Source organism: Mastigoproctus giganteus, chromosome 4 (assembly GCF_048544385.1).
Source record: "Mastigoproctus giganteus isolate SK-2022 chromosome 4, ASM4854438v1, whole genome shotgun sequence".
NCBI lineage: Eukaryota > Metazoa > Arthropoda > Arachnida > Uropygi > Thelyphonidae > Mastigoproctus > Mastigoproctus giganteus.
In genome coordinates, this window is record NC_143578.1 from 201,537,639 (window position 1) to 201,559,677 (window position 22,039).

The following is a 22,039-nucleotide window of genomic DNA, read 5'->3' on the forward strand; positions in this document are numbered from 1 at the left end:
TTTAATTTCATACATACCATTCATAAAAAAATTAATTAAAAAAATAAATACCTGACTTATTACTGATACCCATGTTTCAAAGGAATTTAAACAGTTTTTTTCCTTAACTGAAAGCAGGAGGAAAAGAAGGATATAACATAAAAGATGAACTTAAGCTTTCAACAGGTCATCATGCAGGTAAACATGCTTGCTAAAGAAATAGATAATCGAGTGATTTTATTGTATATATTTTATTCTATCATTAAAATATATTTTAATAAACTGATGTACAGTAAATAATAAAAACAAAAATGATAAAAATATAAAAAAATCATTAAAATAGTCAAATTTTCTTCATTATACAGATAAGTGCAAAGCCTGCTTATTAATTTTTATCATTATGCTCTTTTCATATTAATATTTCCTATGCCATGCTAACTCACATGACAATGTTTCTGCAATTACGCTCATGTTCTCTTAATGTTTGTTGTTTCTTTATAAGACTACAACGCATAAATTATTGCACCTTGAATTTATTGTTACATGGAAATTCATGTCCTGATATATATACCATATTGTATTTATCAAACCACTCCCATGGATTGACGCCTAATCATGGCGGGAGTGTTTGCATGTGTCAACGAAGCTAAGGACTACACCATCACGAGTGTAGACCCCTATCAGGATCACCCATGATGGACAGATCAAAACTAAGACCCACACTAAATCAACCTAAAATCTGCCAATCCACACTGGACCAGTGTAACAGATTATGGTCCATTTCCTCAACACAGCTTCACAACAAAATAAACTGCTCCCATTCCCAGGAGGCCTGCAAGGAACTGCCTATGGCAGCAGGCAGACCAGCTCAATGGTAGAGGGTGCTAGGAATCACTAGGTTCAATCAGACTACCTTTGGGCTTCAGACACTAGAACGCTTAACATTTGGTCTATGATTACAGACTCATGCCTAGAACTATTAGAAGAGCTCAAAAATATCAACTGAGACATCAACAATTTATGTGAGATTTGAAGAAAGGATGAAGATGGACAGTAGCCATATTCGTTACTACAAAGGAACAAATAATGGATATTGTGGTGGAACTGGATTCCTGATCAACAAAATGGAACCCAGTTCCACCACAGAGAAATAGTCACTTTTCTCTTCAATTATTCAAGCTTATGCTCCTACAGGTAGCCATAGTGATGAAGTTAAATTCTATGAAGAGATATTGCACATTTAAAAGCAGGACGACAACCACTTTAAAACTGTAATGGAAGATTTCTTTCAATGCAAGAATTGGTAAGATCCAAAACAGGAAAAGATCTGTTGGCCAATATGGAACTGGAAAAAGAGATGATGCAGTCAACTAATTGAATTTGCAGACAAACAAAATTTGTTCATCATGAACCCATTTTTGAAGAAAAAGGCCCAACGAAAATGTAGGTGGAAGAGGCCTCTTGGAAATACTAGTGAAACTGACCTCATGCTGCCAAACAACAAAACAATATATTTGCTGAATGCTCAGTCTTAAACCATTTTAATGTTGGAAGCAACCATCAATTACTGAGAGCAAAAATCAAAGTTCATTGCAAGAAAGAACAAAAGAAATTGGTCAAGACAACTAAAGTGAAGAAGATCGATACTAACCAACTATTGAAAAATTGTTGAAACTTTGAATTGGAACTGTCCAATCGTTTTCATGTGCTGAAAGACCTTCCTGACAGATATTTCTACTGATAACAACAACAAAGTCTTTAAGACTATTGTAGACACTGCCTATATCCTTGCACCTACTGTAAAATTAGAAAAACCAACCAGAGAATCAAAAGAAAATTTCCATGATGAAAAAGAGATGAGAAATGAAGCACAGTAGGCCAAATGGTTGCTTTGAAGCTTGAAGAAGGTACAACAACAAATACTAAAACAAGTGGAAGAATTTTATTCAAATCTTTATAAGGGTAAAAGACAACTGGATCCAACACTAGATAAAAGGAGCTGTACCAGAAATTTTGGTAGGAGGAGTAGATGCTATAAAATCATCGAAAAATGTCAAAGCAGCAGGGCTTTGACAAAGTCGCTGTTGAAATATTGAAAGCTGGTGGCCAACTGGAAGTATGTAAAGCTCTAGCCAAACTAATTTCAAAATGCCTTCTACTCAAAGTATCTATAGCACAGAAAAATGCAAAAGCCATCCTACTGCACAAAAAAAGGTGAAAAGACAAATTTAAAAAAACTAATGACCAATAAGCCTATTGCCAATTGTCTACAAGGTTTTCACAAAGGTACTTTCAAGAAGAACAGGCACAACACTTGATGCAGCAACCCAAAGAACAAGCAGGTTTCAGAAATGGTTTTAGTACAATGGATCGTATCCAAACAGTGCAGCAAGTTATAGAGCAGCACAATGAATACAACCTTCCATTATAAGTAGCCTCTATCGATTAAGAAAAAGTATTCAACTCAGTCACAAAACAAGCAATAATCAATGCCCTAATAGATCAAGGTGTAGACCTTACATCAATATTCTCCAATCAACATATGAAAAAGGTGATTGCATCAATAGTGAGTCAACAATGATAAAGTTCAGATCAACGTAGAAAAAGGAATCCAACAAGAAAACAATCATCTCCCCAAAACTATTTTCTGCTTGTTTAGAAGAAATTTTTTGCAAGCTAAATTGGGATCGCCAATGATCCAGAAGAATTGCAGCAAAGCATTGAAGAATTTTTTTTTTTTTTTTTTAATGAAAACCCCAAACGAGAGATATTAGTACCTATAATACTTAGTACCATGCTTGGGTTGGAGGTTGAGAAGACGAAAGAAGATATTTGTTGACATTAGACAGAACTTCTGTAGACTGTAATTTTCAGGAAATACGTATGAAGGAAGGTTGTTCCAGAAAACAGCAGTTGAATGAATAAACCAGGAAGATGAAAAGCTGGTTCTGTGAGTTTGAAGTTGGAGAGTAAATGTATGTCAGCTAGTGACAGAACATGTTTGGACTGTTTTGAAAGAGAGAGAAAATGGGAATTATAGAAGTCAATTCAGAACAGTGCCCATGGAAGTATCTGTAGAAAAGGCATGCAGCAGAAACAGTACGTCTATAAGACAGTGAGTGGAGAGACTATTAGAGATGAGTCATTAATTAACCTAACTGCACTCTTCTGAATGGAATCTAAAAGCCTCAGAGAGGTTTCAGGGGCACTACCCAAGATGTGGGAACAATACTCCATGGTAGGGCAGATTTGTGATTTGTACAGAGTGAACAGCTGTTTAGAAGAAAAGTAACGCCAAAAGTGAAAGAGAAAACCAAGTTTTTTAGAAGCAGAGGAAGCAATATTTGTAATGTGCTTGTGCCAAGAGAGAGATTAGAAGTCAGAGTAATCCCCAAAATAGATATCTTGCCTAGAAATCAGAGTGTCACCAAAGATAAGCATAGGAGCTGAAGAATCCTTTTTGGGAGATATAAGACAGGACTGAGTTTTACAATGCTTGAAATCAACTAAGTTGCCTTTGCCCTCTGGAGAATTACCTGGAAATCGGCATTTAAGGAATTGGTAGTGGATATTTGAGAAGTTGAAGCTGATTGAGCAGGGCAAGGTTTCTCAAACTGGAAAGTGGAATGCAATGTGCATTCCACTTTACGGAAAATAATGGGGGAAAGAACTGAACCTTGGGGGACACCAGCATTAGTGGAGAAGTTAGAAGACTTCTCCACTAATGCTTCTCCACAGAAGAGAGCCATCTACCATCGCTCTCAGTGAGCAGGTCAGAGAGAAAACTGGATAACCAATTACAAAAAACAGTCGGCAAATCATAAGATGGAAGCTTGTTTAGAAGACCTCTATGGCAAACATGATCGAAAGCCTTTGAGATGTCAAGAGCAACTGCTTGTTTTTAACCAAACTTTTCCATTGAATTTGCCCATAAATGGGTAACATAAGCCAGAATATCACCAGAGGATCGACACTGATGGAATACACACTAGCAACCGTTGATCAGATGGAAGGATTCTAGGTAGATTAAGAGTTGGCGGTTAATTGATTTCTCCATTACTTTAGAAAGAGTAGAAGTAATTGCAATGGGACGATAATTGGATGGGAGGGATTTGTCACACTTATTTAGGAACTAGCTGGATATGAGCAAATTTCCAAGCAGAAGAAAAAACACCTTTGGAATAAGAAAGTGAAAAAGTGAGTTGGAAGAATTGGGATGCTAGCAAGTCAGCTTTATCCTTGGCTGAAGTGACAATAGACCCATCTGGTTTTGACAGAGGTGGGAGCAGAGATGGGCAAAAGTTGCAGCCAATAGCTTTGGCAAGAGACCAAACCATGGTCTGTGACACTGCTAAGAGAGCAAAGCATTTAAAATGGAAAAGGGCATGTCACATCTCAAGAAGAATGCCCGGCTACCATTAGGGCAAGAAGCAAGTTTTCTACTCAGCCTTTTCAAAATCTAGTTTGGAACTGGTTAATAACTGCTTTACAATTGTTGCCAGCTTCGGTGTAGGTAGAAAATAAAACTGAAGAATTGGAAACAAGCCAATATTATGCAACGTTCTTCTCTTGAACAGCCTTAGCAGCACATTTATTGGAAAACCAAGGTTTAGATAAAGGACAAGATTTTAAAGTGGAGTGTGGAATAAAGGATTCCTTTCCTACAAGAATAATTTCACTGACACAATCTGAGCAAACGTTGACATCTGAAGTTCAATAATCTGACCAAGGAAAAGAAATCTCACAGGTCATGCCATTTTGCATTCTTGTAATGCCAAACAACACAAGGTTGGAAATAACCATGAAATAAAGGATCCATTGGAGAAGAGACAATCACCAAGTTGTGATCTGAGGTGACTAAAGGACCATTCATTTCGACCGTGTACTTAGAAGGGTTGTTTGTGAGAAAAAGATCAAGCGTGTTGGCTGTATGGTTAGGATTGTCCAGTATTCTGCTAGGTAAATGAACAATCTGTGCAAGGTCATTAGTAATTGCAAAAGCCTCAGCATCTCGACCAGCTGGGTCTGTGTGACTAGAAAACGGAAGCCAGTTGGAGTTGTGAACATTAAAATCACCAAGGAAAATTAACTCACTGTTAGGAAAGTTGGACTAGAGAAAGTCAAGTTGCAAAGAGAGGAAGTCAGAGAGCTCCAAGTGATTAGTGGAGTCAGGAGAACGGTAGAGACAACAGATGAACTTGACAGAATGAGGAAGAGAGATTTTAAGCCAGGGAAGGTCGAAAAGAGGAAATTCCAAATTACCAAGTCTCTGACAGGGAATATCGGAACAGACATATGCACAAGTACTACCTTTGAGATGAAAGGAATCATACAGTGAATAATTTGGGCAACTGAGATATGCACTGGTTGAATCAACCAATAACTGATATTCTGTCAGAAAAAAATACATGAGGTTTGGCAGACTGCAAGTGGAAATGGACATCATTGAGAGACCACGTATATTTGTGAAATGGACTAGGAAGTGTTTGGGAGGTTTAGATCTTTTCGCAGATAAGCTTACTCTATTAGTTTGACAATTCATGGTGCATTCAATAGAAAGAAAAGTGAGGGGGGGGGGACATGCTGTATGAAGTAATGAAATTTTTGGATATGGCGTATGCACGGTAAGAATATACCCAGATTACCTCGTAATTGCAGAATAAAAGCAAAAAGTTCGGTTTTTTCAATATTAACATCAAGAAAACATAGGTTATCTTCAACAAATTTATCAGAACAAAAGAAAATCATGGCTGGTGGACAACTAGAAGTGGAAAGGTAGGTTTACCTTGGATAAAAAATTTCAACAGATGGAAACATCATGATGAAAATTGAACAGTGAATAAAACTGGGATGGCAAGCATTTGGAAAGCTTAATATAGTCTCAAATGTATCCTCCCTGCCCTAACATTAGAGTGTGAAACATGGACATTGAATTCCGAAGCTTTACACAAAGAGTGAGGATCACACAAAGAAGTACGAAACACCAAATTTTGAACATGAACAAATGAGACCGAAAAATGTGCATGAATTTGCCAACAAACCATGGTCTGTGACATTGCTAAGAGAGCAAAGCATTTAAAATGGAAAAGGGCAAGTCACAGCTCAAGAAGAACTGATGACAGATGGACCAAATGAATTTTGGAATGGATATTGCTTGACTCTAAACATCCAAAAAAAAAAGACAAAAGATGAGGTAGTTCGATGAAACTGTGAAATTTGCTGACGTATAATGGCAGCAGAAAGCACAAGACTGCAGTTATTGGAATGTGTTGAGGATGCCTTCATCCTACAGTGGATTGGCAATAGCTGAAAATGATGATGATAAAAATGATTTATCAAACTATTATTTTAGTGCTGTAATAAAATAATAATAGTTAAAAATAAATGAAATAATTAGCAGTATTACTAATTGGTAATACCATCAGCAATGCCAAAAAAACTTAGCATTCACTTTTGCCTTAATATAATATTGGGTTTATCAGGTATTTGTATATGATGTTCACAAAAATCCCATCTATATTGTTTTATCACCCATTTTTTGACAGCATTCATTTTGGGTGAGATGGCAACATTACACCATGCTTCGTTATTCATATTCAAGAGTCAGGGCCAAACTAGCCAACAATACTAGTCAGTCATTTGTCACATGTAATTCCCGGTACTATTGCTTACTGTAATTCGCACACTAATAGTTTAATGTTGTAATTTTGCAAGTGTAGTTTCTTCTTTGCCAGTATTAAATGGTGCTTATAAAAGTTTGGTGCAACTACTGCCTGAATATTGTTTTAAAATCAAGTGACTTTGTGAATAATTTTTTTGAATTTTTGTTTAGTTGTGCAATTGTGTACTACAGAAATGACTAACTACTTGGATTTTTTGTCATTTAATTAAATGAAATAACTGGATTATAAATTGTATGTTAGATCCCACAAATGTGGTAATGCTCCAGACTCATTTCATAATGAATGTGGTAAAGCTACATTAAAATCACAAATATTGCCTTCTCTGATCAAGAAAGTATATGACAGTTGGACTTTGCATTTATGTTGAGTAGGCATGTTAAGCACTAAAGAGGATGATTAAAATGTACATCTTTATATAACAATTCCATTTTCCATACCCAAAGAGCCCAAGGAGGGCGCCAAAAGCTCATATTGGTGACTGCAACTTCTATTTAACAAATATAACCAGCTTCTCTTCTAAATCAAAACATGCAGTAAAATAACTAACTTTCTCTCAACCATGCAACAAGTACTTTATTATTTTGGGTAATGTACGCTGATACAAATTCGTACATTGCAAGGCTGAATCTGTAAGCTCCCACAAAATGCACAGCTTTTTGAGCAACCAGTGCGACAGCTTTGTTAGCTGTTGCACTGATAAATCAGTTGCAATAAAGTCCCGAAATAAATTTATGGTTCAGTGAATACAAAACAATCTGTAAATAGGGTTATCAACAAGCCGAACACCAATGCACTATTATATAGCCTCCGTCCCTGAAAGGACAAGGCCATAAACCGGTCACTATTCCAATGCAATGCGGGTGGTCATAAAAGCTAAGTCGCCCTTTTCATTTTTGTCTATTCCAAGAATTGTTTTTTTTTTATTACCCGAGAAATTAAGAATGTTTGCATAGTTACCAAAATTTGTATAGTATATACACGTAGTATGCTCGTTATAACAGAGTGATTGCATGGGAATACGCTTAAATTAAAATCATTATGGCTTTTTTGCTCATTATAGCCATGATCTCCTTATTTCCGTGCTCATTACAGCCAAGTTCAACTGAATAATTAGTTATTTTCAATTTTTACACTTTTACACCAATGGCTCATGACATAACAGGAAAATACAGTGAAGTGGCCACCCATAAACTGTTTATATTATAAAAAGTATATTTTTTATGTTTGAAGATAATTTATATTATGTTATCAGTCACATCTAACAGTGAAAACAGTAGGTATAACTGAAAGCAAAATTATGCAGCAACAAAGTTCTCATTAGAAACTTTCAAATATTGTTATCCTTTTCATAATACCAGTAAAAACTGTCTACTAATTTTAGTTATTGTGTTTTCTTTGGTACTAACAATTAAGTAGTTTTTTTATACTTGAAACCTAACTAGTTGTTTTTGAGCTTAATTTTGGCATACCAGCCAAAAAAAGTTCTCTACTACAAAGTTTCTCTAGTACAGAGTATAATGAATTTTTTTTTTTTTTTTTTTATTTACTATATTTATTCAATAAGTATATCAATAAATATTTACCATACTGTCCATCATATTCTGATGTAGTACTAGCACTACTTTTCATTTTAAAATTTTTCGCTGCCAAGCAAATGCTATTTTTCCAACTGACCTAAAGGAATAAATATGTATATTATATACATGTATTATATAAAATATATGGACATGTACAAACCATGTAAAAAAATGCAAACATAATAAACTTAACACTGATATACAAGCAAAATCCCCTCAGTTTTGTGATAACAACACTTGTTTATATACCAAGATTTACCAACAATGTTCTTGTTTTATTTCAGTTTAGCTTAGCTTGGCAGCTCTGAGCTAAAAGGCACTTTAAGTTTAAAATCAACCACATATAATTCTCATTTTTCTCATTATACTGCACTTCTCCCTGTGTACCATTTACAAGCAAATGATGACTGATTCTTGTGTAACATGAAAACACATTACCATATTACTTCATACATTTCCATGTTTGTTAACACCACTATTTGTCATTTTAAATTGATTTTTGTGCTTAAAAATGGCCTCTAACCATGCAATTAATGCTAAAGTGAATTCACTGAGAAGGGAAGGGACAAAATAAAATAAAAAGAGCCCAGCCATCTGCTCCACATTTTTTTTAAAAAACAAATCCACTATTGACCAAAAGCTACATGTTATCCACCTCATCACCCTTGCTGCCATGATAAATGAAGAAACATGGAGGGTTTACAGAGCCCTTTTTCTTGCAGAGTATAGCCTACAATAGATACTATAATATCCATCTTCCGATTACCTCTCTTGTCACTTTTATCCTTCTACACTAAAGGTAAATAAAAATTTAATGGCTTTAATTTTGTTATTTTAGCTTTTTTTTTAATATATTATCTATTTTGTGTTCAGTAAAGAAACAGCTCTAGAAAATTGAAATTATACACTTTTTCATATTATGAATAGAATTCACATCAACCACCTATTTTCTATGAGACTCAATTTACAGACAGTAACCCCCAAACTGTTGGCAAGGGATTAGTGTCAGTTAGCCCCAAACTTAATGAGGGGACGTGTTCCTGGCAAGTCTACATTAGGCAAAAATTTGTGTTCGAGTACTATCTCCTCTTCCCCCTCCAGAAAACCATTTTTGTGCAAAATTAAAGTAAACCTTCATTACTACTGTACTTTTCAATATTCCTTGAGCAGTATGGCACGTAAGTAAACTGTGCTATTCAAAGATAATAAAGCGCTCAAACCAAACCTATGTTGGTTTAATTATGTTTATTACCAATTTGGAAACATGTACATAAGAGTCAAATATTTTGTGATATTTCCTTACTTTTTCAGTGACTACAAAAACAATAAGTTATTACTATGTAATTCTTAAAATTCAAGTAAAATTAAATTTCTAATTTTATTTTTTTTAAATCAAACTCAGATCTAATTTAAGAATTCTGTTTTAAGGTTAATTTCATATAAATAAATAATAATAAGTAAGCACTTACCAGCTTCCTTTGCAATATTACCATCACAAAAGGTCGCTTAGGTGATGAGAACTTACTGACTTGTTTATGGATGACACACACACACACACACACACACACACACACACACACACACACACACACACTGTAGTCATATAAATTAGAATAAGGTTTAAAATAATAAAATAATGCCAGCAGTACGGCAAAGACAAGAGCGAAAACATTTTTGTTTTTTCGCTCTTGTCTTGCCGTACTGCTGGCATTATTTTATTATTTTAAACCTTATTCTAATTTATATGACTATATTTCAAGCATCATGTAGAGGAATATGCTTTTTGCTGCCTCTGATGTGTGCTGTACCCTCCTTTTTATTTTTTATTAAGTAATACTTCTTTTCCAACATTATTTATATATATATATATATATATATATATATATATATATATATATATATATATATACAGAAATTACTGCTTTAGCTGTTGCAGTAATATAAAAACTTTTTAGAATTTCCAGAATTTATAGGTTCAGAAGGGTAAATAGTTATGGTTTCAGTACAGTGAGACATCAGTGCACTTGCCTAGAAAGTGCTTTCTACAAAATCTGTACTAGCAAAACAAAAGTATGGCTAACAGTCATGAAAATATGGCAAATATGTTATATTTGCCATATTTTCATGACTAAGCAGCTATAGCCAAGAGGGGGGGGGTAGTAAAATAAAATATACTTCTAAAGAATAGTAGGTTAAGTGAATAATTCTTAAATAAAAATTGCTTTTTAATTATAATGCACAGTGAGTTAAGTAAAAATTAATGTAATAACATGAGGTTAAATAAATTATAACTAATAGCATAGAAAAGATAGAAAGTATATATATAGTGTTTTTTTTGATAAAAAAAAAAAAAAAAAAAAATATAGGTGCCGGTACTCATTCTTTGCTATCAGGAAAAATTTTAAATTAAATTTTTTAAATTTTAATTAATTTTTTTTTTTTACTGATATTGTTACTTTAGTAGTAATGTTTTTGGAATAAGAACAACAAATGTAGTATATTAACACAGTACATTAAGCATAAATTTATTATTCAAGTATACATAAAAAAGTAAGTAAAATAAGTAAATAAATTGGTCAACTACTGAGTACCGGACACTCATGATGAAGGGTCCATAGTCATGAATGGTCGTTAGTGTAGTATCTCAAATAGAGAGCTTTATGGTAACTGAAAAAAAAGTTTCTAGTACCCCAGCTTGGCCTAAAACTGAGATACTAATGAAAATGTTGTCTATTTGAGTCTTTCCAGTTGTTGTAAATGACAAGGGTGGGAGAAACAACCCTGACTTCTTCTTGGAGAAGCAATTAAAGTCTTGGGGAAAAGTGACTGGCAGGTGAGAGCCATGCAAGACTCAGTACGGGCACCTCCCCACCAACACCGCCTCAACACTGGCTCACTGAGTATGACCTATGAAGTAAGTCCTCCTTTTGCCCTCAGTACAGCAGCTATCCGACGTAGCATTGATTCAACAAGTGTTCGGGAGGTATGGCCAACCAAGCTGTGTGTGTGTGTGTGTGTGTGTAATGCACCCACCAATGCAGATATGGAGGGGATTGGTGTACCAGATGCCTAATACTGATATGCTTTTCTAGTGTCCCCAAGTGCTCTATGGGATTGATATCAAGAGAGGTTCGGAGGCCAATTGATATGCTGGAAGTCAGAACTCTGTTCCTCAAACCATTCCTGCACAACAAGTGCCCGATGGCTCGTCGCATTGTCATCATGGAAGACACAATCACCATTCAGGTAACATAGCGGGGTGTACATGGTCAGCAAGCAGTTGACAATAGTGGAGACCAATGATACGTTGTTCCACATACACCAGAGGTCCAAGTTACTGCCAGTGAAACATGCCCCATACCGTAAAACCTCCACCGGCCTACACTTTTGATACCATGCACGATGGATGAAGAGCCTCATGTTGTTGACGCCAAATCAGTACAAGACCATTCATGGTGTGAAGTAAATAACATGACTCATCCGACCAGCACACCTTCTTCCAGTCTTCTAACATCCAACTTGCATGCTCTTTGCACCAGGCAAGTCTTTTATGCCAATGAATCTTGGTTAGGAGAGGATGCCGTAGGGGTCGTGTGCTGGTATAGCCCGTATGTGTGAGCGTGCAATGCATGGTCATGCCAGATATTGTTCCGGGTTGGCCCATGTTGTATTGGGTAGTCAACTCTTCAACAATGCTGTGCCTGTTCACCTGTACAAGTCGTTGGACCCAGTGCTCACCTCCAACTTCAACCTTTTGCTGACCTCTGCACTTTAACTACGGTGGCTCTCAAACATCCCACCAGCTCATCCGTTTGGAAAATCGAGGCACCAGCTCGTCAAGCCCCCACAATCTGTCCTTTATCAAAGTCCATTAAATCCTTCCTTTTACCCATCACGCTAAGAATTTTACTACTTACTGAACCACTGACACCTTATCTATGCTACATAGGTCGACTAACTGCGCACTCTCATACCTCACATGGTTAATGGGTTGCATTTGCTTTTCATAAGGGTGGTCATAATTCACTGATCATTCAGTGTGCGTGTGTACACAGAGAGAGAGAATTTTGATTAGCCAGAGAGTTTAGTGCAAGTTCGGCAAATTTTTTTCAGTAAATTAATTTATTTCATTTTAAATTTGGTAACTTTTATATTTTAAATTTTGTACATCTAAACTGAATGGCAATGGCTTCAATACTTTGTAAACGGTGTACTGATGTGAAAAAAACTTATAAACCACATTGAAATATCATAATATACTTACGATATCTGGACAGTCCACGTGTAGGCAGAAAATGACTGAATAAGTTGTGTTTATTAAATATGACGAATAATAATTAGCACCTAGTTTTTATGCTATTGCTACTGATTAAATTTATCATTTTAAATTATAAGCAACCCCTGGGAAGTACGGAGATTCTGCTGTTTTGATATATAAAAATGTTACATATCATACATTACAAAAATAAAATAAAATAATAAAAACTATAATAAAAAAAGTGAGAGGTAAGAGTATTGCTATTCGAGGAGGGTGTTTTCAATTCACGCTAATGAAAGAACAATACATATTCATCTTAGCAGTCGAGCATTCTGGTTTCTTGCCAAAGCTATTGGCTGCAACTTTTGCCCATCTCTGCTCCCACCTCTGTCAAAACCAGATGGTTCTGTTTCACTTCAGCCAAGGATAAAGCTGACCTGCTAGCATCCCATTTTTCTTCCAACTCATGTATTAATGATCTTGGTAAAACACCTCCCACCATTCCCAACACTCTCCATTCAATGCCTCCTGTGGTCTTCCGTCAAAAGGATGTCAGAAGGATTTTGATGAATCTTGATGCTAAGAAAGCTCAGGGGCCTGATGGTATTTTTCCACTTTTTCTCAAAACTTGTGCTCCTGAACTTATTCCAGTTCTTTGCCGCCTTTTTTCACTTTCTTATTCCAAAGGTGTTTTTCCTTCTGCTTGGAAATTTGCTTATATCCAGCCAATCAGCTCATATCCAAGGACGGAGTTAGTGCACTTCTACTTCCTTGTGCATATTTTAATCCCATTTCCATCGTAATTACCACTTATTCATTCCCTTAATTTTTTTAATAAACCAATCACCTTAAAGTTAGCCAATCTCTTATTATTCAAACCATAACAATTGCATATCGATCAAAGGTGAATACTGGAAATTTAAGCCTTTGCTATTTTTTGTTTTTCTTAATTAACAGCATAACACCTCCTCCCTTCCTATCCTGTCTATCCTTTCTGTACACATTGTACTCCCCAAATTCCAGTTTTGCATTCCTTATATCTGTGTGACACCATGTCTCTTCTATCCCAACAATCTAGGGATAGCAGAGACGTGGGCATCTACCCTACATCTCAAGCTCTCATAGAAATTTCATAGAAGACTCCCAGTAGAACACTGAGTTGATGCCTAATTTCTAGACACTCTCTGCACCTGGCACACACAAAGACATCCTCCTTGGCTAGATCAAGTAAACCCTGGTAAAAAGGTAAAGTGCAGCCATTATCAACCCACTGCAGGATGGAAGCCTCCTCAACAATTCATGCTGAGGGAAATGGACCATAATCTGCCACGCTGGTCCAGTGCGGGTTGGCAGACCGACCGTATTCAGCAGTCAGGAGCTTGAACCCCAGTCTACTCAAGGAGCGTGTGCTACTGCACTCCCGCTCCTGACCACTCGGCTACGGTGGTATCGAAACTATAAATATTCTTGACCACCAAGCTACCTGGCAATGACGTTAAGAAAACTTCAGGACATGTATTTCATCCACAAACAAGTCTATGTTCTTGTGACAGTGATATTGCATTACAAAGACAGCTGCAAAGTGCTTATTTTTTTATTGTTATTTACTTATATAAAATTAACCTTAAAACAAAATTCTTCAATAGTTCGATTTACAAAAAAAAAAAAAAATCAGAAGTTTAATTCTACTAGAATTTTAAGAATTACATAATAACCCTTCATTCCTAATTACATAATAATAACCACTTAGTTCTTTGCAGTAAATGAGAAAGTAGTAAGAAAATACTGTGAAACATTTCACTACATTATGTACATATTTCCAAAGTGGAAATAAACATAATTAAACTGTGGGTGGTTGATTTTTGGAACAAACTTCCATCTGTTGTTGTGGAATTGGGTGGTTTAAATAAATTCAAGGAAGAACTAGCCAAACTCTTGGAAGGTATGGATGGGTGAAGTTTGTAGGGTTTTTTGCTGATGTTTTATAAGTTTGCTTTCTTGCATTATCTGCCACTACTAATACATACCAACATAGGTTTGAGTGCTTTATTATCTACTGTATTTTGTTTTTATTTACTATTAAAGAAACATGACAAAAGGAGAATGAGAATGCAGGGTGGATTACCCAGTATTTTTTTTTTTTTTTTTTTTTAACACTTATGCAAACTTTGTCTACCACTCAAACATGTGGTCATAATCTCACTTCAAAGCACTCACTTATGAAGTTATTGTCATACTTTTCCAACAAATTCATGTACTAACAGTATAGTGAAAGTAACTTTCACTGATTTCAATAGTCAAAACCTTCGGAGGAGCAGACTCACAGATACTTGTTTTTTCCAAACCAACTTGGAGTTCTAACTCTTGCTGTTTTCCATTGGTAAAGGGACTCACTACGGGACATTAGCAATGCTCTAATTCATCTGCACTGACTCCCTCAATCTCTACTTTGGTTACCATGTTTGCTAGTAAAACTAGCAACTATTACAATTTTAAAATGGCCTCGTTGTTATAGATTGCCTTCATGTTGTGGTACTGCATTGGTTAGCTAATCTTCAGGGCAGTTGTGTACAACTTATGAGTTAGAGCTCTGCCAGACACTCATTGCACATGATGGGGGCACCATTCCAGACCTCATCGTTGTTATGGATTGCCTTTATGTTGTGGAAATTTTTTTACGAGTCCCATGTTACTCATGGATATACCTCGTCATCGGTAATACTCTAACAATGAAACAACAAAAGTGCAATAATTTTGAGACAACATGACTCAATCTTCCAGCACACAACACAATTCAACAACAACCAAGGGTAGTAATCATGAATCTGCCCATAACAAATTCAATGTACACATACAAAATCAGTGCACAGGCCTAGTTTTTGGAAATACAAATTGCATTATAACAAATTTATGTTGACTGAAAGCACACAAAAAGTGGGAGTTACTTGTATTACTAATATTCCTTGTACAGGGCAGTCCATTACAGCAGAAAATTACTACTGAAATTTGTATACTTCTCTATCTACAACATTAAGTTTCATCAGGTTAAATGATCTTTAAAATTACTGTACATAAAGTAGTTAAAATTACAAACATGTTACAATCTGCCTCTGAGATCAACTGATGTTATTATAACATAATTATATCAAAAAACTTTAATAATTTTAATACAGCAATAAGCAAGCATCACTAAAGATCTAGTTCCCACTAGTCCTATATAAGACTAGTCCAGTGGGACTAGTCTATATAGAACAAGTGGGAAAGGAGAAGCAAATAGTTGATCTTAGCTAGTAGTAAAAGGAATTAATTACTGAATTTTACTTGGGGGGGGAGGTGAATTTGGGTTTTACTGGATGCTCTTCCTCCCAGTCATGCTCTTCTTGCATGACTGGGTAATGTGGTCCAGTAGTTATCATGAATAGTCATAATTTAGGAGAATTCAGTAGGCACTTGTTGTGACAAATACAAATTCTTCTGGCCTCAGATACATCTGGACTGTGTTCAGATTTTTACCTACCAGTAACAAGAAAAAAAAAAAAAATGGTCTTGTTAGGGAGAAGCTAACTAGTGGAAGGCAAGTGGGATCTGATTTTTTTTCACTGGTGCACTTTACTGTATTAGGATTTATTTGTGTTATGTCTCTTTAAATTCGCTGAATTTCTGACATGTTCCATAGCAATCACTTTGGTTTAAGGTCCAAGGATTATTTTTCTGCAGCTCAGTAAAACTATCACTACTTGAATGAACATCAAATTCAACAGCTGGCAGTCAAAGATAGCAGACATTTCTCCCTTTGTCTTCTTGAAAGGTAGATTGAAAGCTAAAAGATTAGCAATTTGGATTCAGTAGACTAATTTTTGCTTTTTCTTATTTTCTTTAATGCACTATAAATTTAATTTTGATAAAAGTTATTTTTTGATATTTCATAAATTCCAATTTAACAACCTTATAAATTTAATTTTGATATAAGTTACTTTCTGTGATATTTTTATAAGATACTTTGACAGAAATGGCTACAGACTTTCCATGTGAACCATGAGTTTGTTGCTTCAACAGCCTGTAGCACATATTACAAGGTCAATCTAGATGCAAATCATAGCTCAAATGATGATTCTATTCTTTGTTCTGGGAGGAAAGAGCAAACTGATCTCAAATTAAAACATACTGCATTACTAGAAGAATTTGAGTCATTGAAGAAATGGGTGCTTGCTCTAGAGACAAATGTAAGCGGGAGAGCTTGTAAGGAGCTCAAGGTTCTTGTAGCCTTTACAAGTTACTAGAATCTCGAGTCCCTGACAAACCCCCCACTTACATTTGTCTCTAGGCTACTACTTGCCAAATAATGTACCCTCCCACTGAGGACTGTAAACCGTTCTGTTCCGATATTCCTTCTCAGAGACTTGGTAATTTGGAATTTCCTCTTTTCGATCTTCTCTGGCTTAAAATCTCTCTACCTCAATCTCATGGCTATTCCCAACCTAGTGTTGTTTGGCATTACAAGAATGCAAAATGGGATGACCTGCGAGATTTTTCTTTTTCTTGGTCAGATTACTGTTTCAAAATGTAAACTTTTGCTCAGATCACGTCAGTGAAATTATTCTTGTCCCTTGCTACTGACCGCAATGAAATTTTAAAGTGGAGTGTGAAATCCTTTATTCCAACTCCACTTTAATATCTTGTCCTTTATCTAAACCAGAATTTCTCGAACTGTGGGCTTTGCATAGAGAAGTATCCGTAGAGGTAATGACATCTCGTTCGTATGCGATTTAGCCTGGAGTAAATGGGTTGAAGGAGAGGAGGAAGCGAACCGATATTATAACTATACTCACTTCTTTGTATAATTTTTTTGATAATTATTAATATTTTGAAATATTATTATTAAAATAAAGACCGTGGATTTGTGGTTGAAAAAAGGAACTTTAAAATGGAAAGCAAAGTACTTCTAGTGGTGCAACTATGATCAATGAAAATGAACACAATATTGTTACACTTCGAAGTGAGGATGAAAAATCCAGCGTTTTGTTCCCCAGAAATCAGAAGTGAAAAAACAGGAACCAACTAATAAAAGACCAAAATGAAAGTATAATGACAGTTATTTGAATTTCAGCTTTACATGTTTTGGAAATAAAGATGCTCCTGATGCGCCACATGTAATGAAATATTAGCAACAGTTCTTCGGCTCTTGCTGAACTTGTGTTTCGTAAGTGTTCTGTGAATATGCTGTGAGATGAAGTGTTCCGTGAATATGTTGTGGGATCAAAAGTGTTCTGTGACTGAAAAGGTTTGGGAAATGCTGATCTAAACCTTGGTTTTCCAATAAATGTGTTAAGCCTGTTCAAGAGAAGAATGCTGCATATCAAAATTGGCTTGTTTCCAATTCTTCAGTTTCGTTTTCTGTCTACACCAAAGCTTGCAACAGTTCTAAATCAGTTATTAATCAGTCCAGACTAGAAAACTTGCTTCTTGTCCTAATGGTAGCCAAGCATTCTGGTCTCTGCCAAAGCTATTGGCTGCAACTTTTGCCCATCTCTGCTCCCACCTCTGTCAAAACCAGATGGTTCTATTGTCAATTCAGCCAAGGATAAAGCTGACCTGTTAGCATCCCATTTTTCTTCCAACTCATGTATTAATGATCTTGGTAAAAAATACTTCCCAACATGCTCAATTCAATACCTCCTGTGGTGTTCCATCAAAAGGATGTCAGAAGGATTTTGAAGAATCTTGATGCTAAGAAAGCTGCAGGTCCAGATGGTATTTCTCCACTTGTTCTCAAAACCTGTACTGCTGAACTTACTCCTGTTCTTTTCCACCTTTTTTCACTTTCTTATTTCAAAGGTGTTTTTCCTTCTGCTTGGAAATTTGCTCATATCCAGCCAGTTCCTAAAAAGGGTGACAAATCTCTCCAATCCAATTATCGTCCCATTGCAATTACTTCTACTCTTTCTAAAGTAGTGGAGAAATCAATTAACCGCCAACTCTTAAACTACCTAGAATCCTTCCATCTGATCAACAATAACCAGTATGGATTCCATCAGTGTCAATCCACTGGTAATACTCTGGCTTATGTTACCCATTTATGGAAAAATTCAATGGAAAAGTTCAGTGAAACACAAGCAGTTGCTCTTGATATCTCAAAGGCTCGGTCATGTTTGGCAGAAAGGTCTTCTAAACAAGTTTCCATCTTATGGTTTACCAATGTTTTTTGTAATTGGTTATCCAATTTTCTCTCTGACTGCTCACTGAGGGTAATGGTAAATGGCTCTCTATCTTTTAACTTCTCCACTAAAGCTGGTGTCTCCAATGGTTCAGTTCTTTCCCCCACTCTTTTCCTCTTCTATATTAATGACCTTCTTCCATTGACCGGAAATCCTATCTGTAGTTTTTGCCAATGACAGCACATTGCATTCCACTTTCCATTTTGAGAAACCTTGCCCTGCTCAGTCAGCTTCAACTTTGGCATTAGTAGAGGCACACGATGCAAGAAAGCAAGCTTATGCAGCATCAGCCAAAAAAAATAATAACCCTCCCATTTCACCTCTCCATTCGTTCCAAATGCCTGTCCAGCTCAGCCTTAAATTTATTTATCTATTAGCTTCCACAACAAAAGGTGGAAGCCTGTTCCACCATCAACTACCCGCTGGCTAAAGGCAAATTTCCGGACATCTATTCTACAACTATCTTTCCTCAATTTGAAACTGTACACACTCGAGTTCTTAGTCTGAGCAAGAGGAAGAATCCCATCAGCATTCAGCTTGCTCAACCCATTCAAGGCCTTATACACCTCAATCAGAACACCTTGCAAGTGACTACTCTCCAGGTGCTGCAATTTGCAGCACCTTTGTTCCAATCACCAATCTTGTTGCCCTTCTTTGTACTCATTCTAGCAACTCTACATCCTTCCTAAAATGAGGCCTCCAGAGCTGTACACAGTACTCTAGGTGTGGCCTGACCATTACTTTGGAAAGAAAGTGTAAAGTGTGTTTAGGGTCAAACAGCACCAGGGGTTTCTCCCATCTCCGTGTAGTATACATTGTGGGTGTGAAACAGAACACTGTCAATGCCAGAGGTTTAAAAGTGTATGGATTTTGTACATGTGTAGTATTATGTATGTTCGTCTGGTCATTTAGTCGTTGGACTACTATTGGGACCCACCGTTGCCCAAACCTGGCCCCGTGGAGACAGACCAGGTACACCAGTATTTTAAATGGTACTCTGGCAGGCCCTGCCACCTAATTTCCTGATATTTCAGTGGCTAGGGCCTAAAGAAAAAAAAAAAAAAAGGGAAAATTTTACTAGGCCGAAAGGGATGAGAGAGATTTGAATATTTCTAATTTCCACTGTGAGGGACGTACGCTTGTGTGAAGGTAGAGTGGGGGAGAGACTGAAAGCTGGGGGGAAAAGTCAGAAATATGAGGACAATAGATAAGGCATCCCCAGACTTGTGGGGAGGAGAAAGAGGGGCGGTGGCAAGGGGAGGAGACGTAGATGCCATCTCCTCTCCCCACCACCAGGGAAAAGGAGTGAAAGTGAGCCAGGCAAGGGCACCCAGCTCAGATCACAAGAGGCGTATAGCGAGCTGCAGAAGTCATCATAGGATAGTGTCCCGTCCAGGATTTCAGGATAGCTCTTTGGTTAATGTCCCGTCCATGATTGATGTCCCATCCAGGGTTGATGTGAAGTCTTTCATGGGATGGTGTCCCATCCAGGATTGATAGTCTTGTCTGGGATTGGTATATCTTCCTTCATGGTATGGTGTCCCATTCAGGATCTGTGGATAGTCATTCGTGGGATGATGTCTCCTCCACGATTTATGTACGTGCATGGGGTTGACTTCCGTCCATGGTGTAAGTACGTGTGGTTGTTTCTGTTGAGGTGTGAGATCAGGGACAATTTGTAGGCAGGGAGAGGCTTGCTGTTTGCTGGTGGTTTACCAGAATCCAGTGGTTCAGTCAGTGATGCAGGATGCACAATTGATTGGTTATTGTTGCAGTTGTGGCTGTGTCTGTCTTCTTGTGAAGAGATCCTGGGCGAACTGGGCAAATGCTTTGTAGATGTCCATTTCGATTAAGATGAGATGTTCCTGGTCTTGCAGTGATAGGTGAATGTGCGTAATAAGTCAGCAGCGAAGATCTTCGTATAGGCAGTAGTGGTACATTAAGTGTCCCCACTTTTCACGCTGGCCACAGTAGCAGAGAAGGGTGTCGGTGAGTCCAAAGCCTTGTAGTTTATCCCTTATTGCCCCATGTCCAGTAAGCAGATAGGAGGTAAGAAGATCCGGGGAGAGCCAAGGAGGTTAGTTGGGGTAAACCACTTGTACGTTGGGTACAAATTTCCTGGTAATTTCTCCTTTGGTTGATGTCTGCCAGCGAGTTTGCCAGGCCTACAGCACGTGGGTGCTGACGGTGCTGCAAGCTCTCGAAATGGTAAGAAGTATATATATCGCTGTGTGGTTTCCAATTTCTTTCTGTTTACCACTGTGGTGGCCTTGTAAAACCATACACCAGCAGCATACGAAATAGCCAGCAAGAAGACTGCTTTGAAGAAAAGCCCAAGGGTCCTTCTGCACAAGCCCCAGTCTTTGCAGGAGACTTGCAAACAGTGCAGAGTAACTCCTGATTTTCCTCTGAATATAGGTCAGTTGCAGTGTATATGACAGGTTTTTATCCAACACAACACCGAGATGCTTTAATTCCGTGGTCAGCTCTATGGTAGTTCCTTGGATCCGGATTTAGGGAGGTCTCCTTATATCCAGGGTCCCTTTTTGCAGTATTGAGCTAGTTTGTTTTGATCGGTGATATATGGAGACTGTTGTTAACAGTCCAGTCCTGTAGGATGTCTATTGCACAGTTAGCTCAGATTTCCAATTTGGCCCTGGTGTCTTCAGCCAGCATCAGATCATCCGCATAGGTCTGAGATATGACATTACCAAGATCTAGGTTAAGAATGCCATCGAGAACTATGTTTCAAAGGAGGGACCCAGAATTGAGCCCTTGGGCAGCCTCTGAAAACTCGTCTTGTGACGGAGCAATATGGAGCTTGGACAGTGAAAAATATATTTGAGAGATATGATCCTATGCATTTGTACAGATTTGCAGGTATGTTGGCCTTTCGGAGCCAGCTTAGGACGCTTGGCCACCATAGGGTGTCAAACGCCCCGGCAAAGTCTATTGCTATAACAAGAAGTATTTCTTGTTTGTTGTCGCTGCAGCATTTGTAATGTTTTCTAGAGCATCCAGAGTGGAGCAGCCCTTCCTAAAGTCAAACTGATTTTGGGACTGAAGGCCTGCAGCAGAATAGCAGGCTTCAATTCTGTTTCTTAGAAGGTGTTCGAAGAGTTTGCTCAAAACTGAGAGGAGCCCAGACGGTATGACTCCAGAAGGTCCTGTTGTTTAGTAGGGTTTTTGAGAATGAGGCGTAGTTTGGCATTTCTCCATGCTTGCAGAAAATAACCTTTTCTGAGGCAGTGATTCAATTTATAGGTTGAGTATAACCTCTGGAGTGGTTTTGACGGCCTTTTTAACTATCTCGTGCTCTAAGAGGTC

General features: G+C 37.2%; 1 protein-coding gene across 2 annotated transcripts in view; it reads right to left on the reverse strand.

Moving 5' to 3' along the window:
- The window catches only part of Ctl2 (Choline transporter-like 2), a 387,011-nt gene that overhangs the window by 350,779 nt on the left and 14,193 nt on the right, over positions 1–22,039 (reverse strand). The window contains exons 1-2 of one of the 2 annotated variants that reach the window (XM_090371992.1): positions 8,246–8,311; positions 52–190 (exon numbers count right to left, since the gene is read on the reverse strand). In XM_090371992.1, the coding sequence (XP_090228118.1) occupies positions 52–73 (22 nt within the window). In that variant the 5' untranslated portion in view covers positions 74–190; positions 8,246–8,311. Of the gene's footprint in view, positions 1–51; positions 191–8,245; positions 8,337–22,039 lie in introns of those variants that run through there. The other variant, XM_090371991.1, reaches the window with a different exon arrangement.